Below are 8,008 nucleotides of genomic sequence, written 5' to 3' on the forward strand. Positions count from 1 at the left end.
GGCAAAGGTGTCTTTTCAGGAGGCACGTACAAGGAACAGAGGGCGCTTGAACAGAAACCGAATGCGATAGAGTTTGTTCAGGGCGAACCGTGTGAGGAGTACTAGGAGAATTAACAGGCATATGTGTAGACATTGTTTGGTCATTGGAGTAACTTGTAGGATTAGGAGGTACTGAATGATGTCTTTTCGAGGAGGAAGACTGATTGGGAGGCAATGAAGAAGTTAGAGATTTTCAACTAATCAAATTCTCAGAAGTTTAGTCAATATTGGCCACAATACCACCTAATGTCTTCTTTCTCTTTGGAGAGTCAGGAAATTCAAAAGTGGTTAACATTTTATCAATTTTATCAAAATTTTTATTAATTATATTAAAAAATGTTTTGACCTTTAATACCTTAGATTTCAATTCTTTAAATAAACGACGGAAATTAATCTCCGTATCTCTGCAATCAGGAGAAGTCCAGCGAATGCCATTAGATTTATCAGTTATCAGATCATAATGCCTACCCTTGAAGCCAGCACACTTAAAATGGGTTATCGCATAGCCAACATGCAAATAACCTCTCACTTGTACAATTAATAACACAATTTTTATACATGCATTCCACCGTATAAGAGAAAAATTACTGCTAGAGCCTAAAGGTATGCTAATGGTTCAGATAATGAAAAATGGTGCCAAATAATACATACTACCAATTTTATTAATAAGGCCTAAAAGTATGCTTATAAATTAGTATAAATTTTAGGTTAATTTAGTACACAAAAGCAGAATAAAAATTAAACGAACGAACGTCAAAATCATTTAAACAAATTTACCGAAATAGAATGTAGGGCAAACAGTGGATAAAAGCATGCAAAAAAAATGCATTACTTTTACAAAAATTGCACAATTTTAAATTGGCCAAAAATGGTTAAATAACACTTTTAACACCGATTCACTATTTAAAAACAAAAAATGACTTATTAATTTTAATTATTTACGAGAGCGCACAAAAATTCTTCTAAGCACAAGCAGGGTTACCACATGATGACCTAAGGCCCGTTCTTGTCATCTTGTCTTTAAAGTCCATTTTTATTATACCTCACTTTAAGAAAAGTAAGGAATAAAGTTCGCATTACAAGGGATTTGTTATTACATCTTCCATTTAAACTAAATGTTATATTTTATAAAAATTTGGCAAAATCAAGCAAAAAAATCTATATACCTCAAATATTGCAAAATAAGAATTTTCAGCTATTTTAATTAAATGGTTAGCGACCTCTACGTCGCACTACGTCTCCAGACCAGCAAATCAAGTCGACAGTTAGGAAGAACTTTTTGAAGAATTAGCAAAATTAGTGGATAAAAGCAGATCACTTTAATTAATGATAAAATCACAAAAATGCATTACTTTTACAAAAATTGCACAATTTTAAATTGGCCAAAAATGGTTAAATAACACTTTTAACACCGATTCACTATTTAAAAACAAGTAAAATTACTTATTAATTTTAATTATTTACGAGAGCGCACAAAAACTCTTCTAAGCACAAGCAGGGTTACCACATGATGACCTAGGCCCGTTCTTGTCATCTTGTCTTTAAAGTCCATTTTTGTTATACCTTACCTTAAGAAAAGTAAGGAATAAAGTTCGCATTGCAAGGGATTTGTTATTACATCTTCCATTTAAACTAAATGTTATATTTTATAAAAATTTGGCAATATCAAGCAAAAAAATCTGGCGTTAGGAAATAAGTCCCCAATGAAATAACTCCCCAAACTGAAAATGAAATAAGTCCCCAAAATTTTATACACAAAACAACAACAACTATAATTCAAATTTTTGGGGATTTATTTCATTTTTCTGGGGATTTATTTCATTTCTAAATTTGGGGACTTATTTCATTATGAAATAACTCCCGAAATTTAGAAATGAAATAAATCCCCAAAAATTAATCTGGGGATTTATTTCATTTTTCTAAAATTGCAAATTATATCCCACTGGACTTACCACGCAGTCCTTGTGCTTTGTCATGTAGTTATTGCTTATCAAGTAGTTTTTTGAAGAGCGTCTACTGATCAGTATGGAAGTCGAAATTATTGCCGCTGGGAAAAAAGTTCGAAGGTATTATATATTCCAAAAATGATTTACACACAACACCTGCATTTGCAGTACAAAAGGTTGCAAATCAAGAGTGAATGTGGAAGATGGAAAGTTTGTTTAACAAAAAATATGGAGCTTAATCATTAAAATGAAGAAGGAATATATATAACTAAAGGCAAAGAGAAACATGATTGTGAAAGTAAATCGTTTTCGATGAATGGTAGTACGAGTAGTTGTTTGTGGGAAAAAGGACGTGTCTTGGTATCAAGTTAAAAATTCGCGCGAATTTTTAACTTGAAACCAAGACACGTCCTTTTTCCCACAAACAACTACTCGTACTACCATTCATCGAAAACGATTTAATACATATTCAATGCTTTCAAATATTAAGAATTTGAATGTAAATTATTTTGTTGTGAAAATAGGTTGATATTTTGGTATGAAACAAAAATTCGCGCGAATTTTGGCGAATTTTCACAACAAAACAATTTACGATCAAATACGATGAATGGTAGTACAAGTAGTTGTTTGTGGGAAAAAGGACGTGTCTTGGTTTCAAGTTAAAAATTCGCGCGAATTTTTAACTTGATACCAAGACACGTCCTTTTTCCCACAAACAACTACTCGTACTACCATTAATCGAAAACGATTTACTTTCACAATCATGTTTCTCTTTGCCTTTAGTTATATATATTCCTTCTTCATTTTAATGATTAAGCTCCATATTTTTTGTTAAACAAACTTTCCATCTTCCACATTCACTCTTGATTTGCAACCGTTTGTACTGCAAATGCAGGTGTTGTGTGTAAATCATTTTTGGAATATATAATACCTTCGAACTTTTTTCCCAGCGGCAATAATTTCGACTTCCATACTGATCAGTAGACGCTCTTCAAAAAACTACTTGATAAGCAATAACTACATGACAAAGCACAAGGACTGCGTGGTAAGTCCAGTGGGATATAATTTGCAATTTTAGAAAAATGAAATAAATCCCCAGATTAATTTTTGGGGATTTATTTCATTTCTAAATTTGGGGAGTTATTTCATAATGAAATAAGTCCCCAAATTTAGAAATGAAATAAATCCCCAGAAAAATGAAATAAATCCCCAAAATTTTGAATTATAGTTGTTGTTGTTTTGTGTATAAAATTTTGGGGACTTATTTCATTTTCAGTTTGGGGAGTTATTTCATTGGGGACTTATTTCCTAACGCCAGATTTTTTTGCTTGATATTGCCAAATTTTTATAAAATATAACATTTAGTTTAAATGGAAGATGTAATAACAAATCCCTTGCAATGCGAACTTTATTCCTTACTTTTCTTAAGGTAAGGTATAACAAAAATGGACTTTAAAGACAAGATGACAAGAACGGGCCTTAGGTCATCATGTGGTAACCCTGCTTGTGCTTAGAAGAGTTTTTGTGCGCTCTCGTAAATAATTAAAATTAATAAGTAATTTTACTTGTTTTTAAATAGTGAATCGGTGTTAAAAGTGTTATTTAACCATTTTTGGCCAATTTAAAATTGTGCAATTTTTGTAAAAGTAATGCATTTTTGTGATTTTATCATTAATTAAAGTGATCTGCTTTTATCCACTAATTTTGCCAATTCTTCAAAAAGTTCTTCCTAACTGTCGACTTGATTTGCTGGTCTGGAGACGTAGTGCGACGTAGAGGTCGCTAACCATTTAATTAAAATAGCTGAAAATTCTTATTTTGCAATATTTGAGGTATATAGATTTTTTTGCTTGATTTTGCCAAATTTTTATAAAATATAACATTTAGTTTAAATGGAAGATGTAATAACAAATCCCTTGTAATGCGAACTTTATTCCTTACTTTTCTTAAAGTGAGGTATAATAAAAATGGACTTTAAAGACAAGATGACAAGAACGGGCCTTAGGTCATCATGTGGTAACCCTGCTTGTGCTTAGAAGAATTTTTGTGCGCTCTCGTAAATAATTAAAATTAATAAGTCATTTTATTGTTTTTAAATAGTGAATCGGTGTTAAAAGTGTTATTTAACCATTTTTGGCCAATTTAAAATTGTGCAATTTTTGTAAAAGTAATGCATTTTTTTTGCATGCTTTTATCCACTGTTTGCCCTACATTCTATTTCGGTAAATTTGTTTAAATGATTTTGACGTTCGTTCGTTTAATTTTTATTCAGCTTTTGTGTACTAAATTAACCTAAAATTTATACTAATTTATAAGCATACTTTTAGGCCTTATCAATAAAATTGGTAGTATGTATTATTTGGCACCATTTTTCATTATCTGAACCATTAGCATACCTTTAGGCTCTAGCAGTAATTTTTCTCTTATACGGTGGAATGCATGTATAAAAATTGTGTTATTAATTGTACAAGTGAGAGGTTATTTGCATGTTGGTTATGCGATAACCCATTTTAAGTGTGCTGGCTTCAAGGGTAGGCATTATGATCTGATAACTGATAAATCTAATGGCATTCGCTGGACTTCTCCTGATTGCAGAGATACGGAGATTAATTTCCGTCGTTTATTTAAAGAATTGAAATCTAAGGTATTAAAGGTCAAAACATTTTTTAATATAATTAATAAAAATTTTGATAAAATTGATAAAATGTTAACCACTTTTGAATTTCCTGACTCTCCAAAGAGAAAGAAGACATTAGGTGGTATTGTGGCCAATATTGACTAAACTTCTGAGAATTTGATTAGTTGAAAATCTCTAACTTCTTCATTGCCTCCCAATCAGTCTTCCTCCTCGAAAAGACATCATTCAGTACCTCCTAATCCTACAAGTTACTCCAATGACCAAACAATGTCTACACATATGCCTGTTAATTCTCCTAGTACTCCTCACACGGTTCGCCCTGAACAAACTCTATCGCATTCGGTGTCTGTTCAAGCGCCCTCTGTTCCTTGTACGTGCCTCCTGAAAAGACACCTTTGCCTTCAATTGGTGTTCAAAATGCTCCTCCAATAGATTTATTGATTTATTTACATATTATAACTATATATCACTACCCAACCAAATTGGCAACCCTGTTGTGATAGTTATCAAAATTTTTTGTGCTCCGTGCTTTTTTTAATAAATTTAGATTCTACTTAGTAAATTGTGTTTTTGTGTGATCAGAAATTGTTTAATTATTTTTATAACTGTGTTCACTATTTGCTGTGCTTATTGGTGCATTGAATGTTAACCTTTTTAACCTGATTGTGCTAAAACAATTTTTCTGTGTTTCATAATAATTGTAATCTTCTTTTTGTGCTTTATTTTCTATTCATTTGTTGTTATAACATTTCGTTAGTCGGTTTTGTTTTGTTTTTCTATACAGTGTTACCAACGTTGCTTCTTTTTATTTAATATAAGGAAAGTCGAATTCCCAGTTACCGTAGTAAGAAATCATTAAAGAATTTAAAAATAATAAGAATAATATTCTAAGATGGCTTGTCCCTACGAAATATGTAATATTAAGGATGATAATGAATTGTGTGTTAGCTGCTGGTTTTGCCTTGACCAATGGCACGTTAAGTGTGCTCGTATTAGTGCAAAAGTGGTAGATACAATTAATCAAAATGTTGGTGTTCGTTGGTGTTGTGTAAATTGTAGAAAACTTTCTGCAGATTTCTATAATTTTGTAAAAGATTTGCAAAATGAATTAAAATCAATAAAAGATGAATTTATTTCGGTATCATCGCGTTTTGAAAGCTTTTCTAATTTATTTGATAAATATCGTGATTTGGATGATTTTGTATCGTCGCCGTTCGGATCTGGGCAGAAACGTAAGAGAGCAGCGAAAAAGGCACCTAATAAATCTGTGCCTATTCGAAAAGCGCTCTTACCTGCTGGGAATACTAGATCACAATCGGTTTCAACACCTGACAAAATTGAGGCTGTGTGTGATCAGTCATATGCTGTAATTGCGGCACAGCCGGCTTTGGAGGTTGGCAAAGTTTCGGTTGTTGGGGTTGTGCCTCTTGAATCAATGAGTAATGGTAGCGAAGCCCTGAAAAATGCTTCACAACCTTCTCAGAGTATTCAGGAGCCACAGGTTCCTACAACTGTTGCTGCTTCAGGAGCTGGTTCTGCAACAAATGGCAAACTCTTGCAGTCTGACCAAAGACCATTATCAATGACTCCAGTCATGAAAGCGGTCTTTTTGTCTAGGTTTCCATCGGAAACAACGGCTGATGATATAAATTATTATATCAAATCAAAGATTGAAGGTGACTATTTTCTACGAGTTTTTAAGCTTCGATCGTCATTTTCTATAAATAGATCGTCTTTTAAAATCGTGGTAAATGAGAATATTTTCAATCAATTGATGTTGAAGGAATTTTGGCCTGCTAAGGCGTTCATAAAAGAATTTGTTGAAAGATCTGACAAATTAGCCCATTTACCTCAGAGACCAGTTTCGGTGTCAAAAAACTAAATAATTCTTTTTCTATATGTTATCAGAATGTAAGACGGTTAAACACAAAATTAACTCGCTTATTTACTGATAGTCTTGGATTTGATTATAATATAATTGCATTCTCGGAGACATGGTTAAAACCATCGGTATTAAGTAGTGAAATTTTATGTTCAAATTATCAAATTTTAGGTGGTGGAGTTCTCATTGCAGTTGATTGCAAATATTCCACCAACTTAATTGAAGTAAATTACTCGGACATTGAATTTATTGCCACATCCACTGAATTTCACAATTTTAAGTTGTTTGTCACTTGTTCTTATATACCTCCATCATCCCAACTTGATACTTATAATAAACATATATTAGCAATAAGCTCAATACTTAGAAAAATGAATGATTCTGATAGAATTTTGGTCCTTGGTGATTTTAATATGCGTCTGTTAAGTGGCTTTCATTGCCCGATTCTGAAGCATTGACTCCTTTAACATCTGATGCAAATATTAATCAAGATACATTTGACATTGTTAATCGTTTTTGTGACCTCAGTATTCAACAAATCAATAATATTCGAAATAGCTATGATAGAATTCTAGACCTAGCATTTGTAAATTTTACACAATATTTTGAAATAATTAGAATTTTTCCAATTTCTACACCTGAAGATAATCATCACCCTACATTATGCATATTCATGATCAATAATAATAATACCATTGTAGACAATCAGTCTAATTCAACCAAATCCGTTCTTGATTTTAAAAAAACCGACTTTAGAAAACTTAACTCCCTAATTTCTTCTGTTGATTGGGCATCAGTATGCCTCTGTAAGAGTCATGCTGACCTTGAGTTTGCATTAGATAGATTTTATAATATTCTAGATCGATTTGTTTCAGAATGTGTCCCAACTGCTAGAATCAAAAACTCAGGTAAATATCCATGGATAACACCTGAACTTTCGTCAATAAAAAATTCCAAAAATAGGCTTTTTCGAAAATATAAAAAAAAACTGGCTCATCTGTTGACTATGCCAAATACTCCATTGCTCGATCAAAATATACTTTTGAGTCCAATAGATTGTATAATAATTACCTCAGCAAGATCAAGGATAGTTTTAAATCAAATCCAAAATCCTTCTATGAATTTGTTAACTTGAAAAGAAAAGTTTCTTCTAAACCTACTATCTTGAAATTCAATGATCATGAGTATGTAAAAGACTCTGATATCGCTGAAGGTTTTAAAATTTTTTTCGCTACAACATATTCAAATGCAGTTTATCAATTTAAAGATACATATCCTTACAAGATAGATAAGATAGACCAAATTTGTATGCCATATTTAAAAACTCAAGACGTTTCCAGAAGTCTACGAGCTTTAAAGTCAATTAAAAGTCCAGGCCCCGATGGGATTCCCAGTATAATTCTTAAGTTCTGATCGTCTACATTATCAAATCCGTTAACCCAATTATTTAATTATTCCCTTAAATTTGGTCACTTTCCTGCTTTATGGAAATCATCTTATATT

The 8,008-nt window shown here is 31.9% G+C and overlaps 1 protein-coding gene across 1 annotated transcript; it reads left to right on the forward strand.

Moving 5' to 3' along the window:
- Window positions 1-5,515: 5,515 nt before the first annotated feature.
- On the forward strand, window positions 5,516-6,505 carry LOC141403137 (uncharacterized). The gene has a single exon (XM_073985302.1). The coding sequence runs from the start codon at window positions 5,516-5,518 to the stop codon at window positions 6,503-6,505; it is 990 nt and encodes a 329-aa protein (XP_073841403.1).
- The last annotated feature ends 1,503 nt before the right edge of the window (window positions 6,506-8,008 follow it).

Source organism: Musca autumnalis, unplaced genomic scaffold (assembly GCF_047663935.1).
Source record: "Musca autumnalis isolate F117 unplaced genomic scaffold, ASM4766393v1 scaffold_4, whole genome shotgun sequence".
Taxonomy (NCBI): Eukaryota; Metazoa; Arthropoda; class Insecta; order Diptera; family Muscidae; genus Musca; species Musca autumnalis.

Excerpts from the sequence above, each read along its gene's own strand:
- LOC141403137 (XM_073985302.1), top strand. The coding sequence starts at position 5,516 with ATGGCTTGTCCCTACGAAATATGTAATATTAAGGATGATAATGAATTG.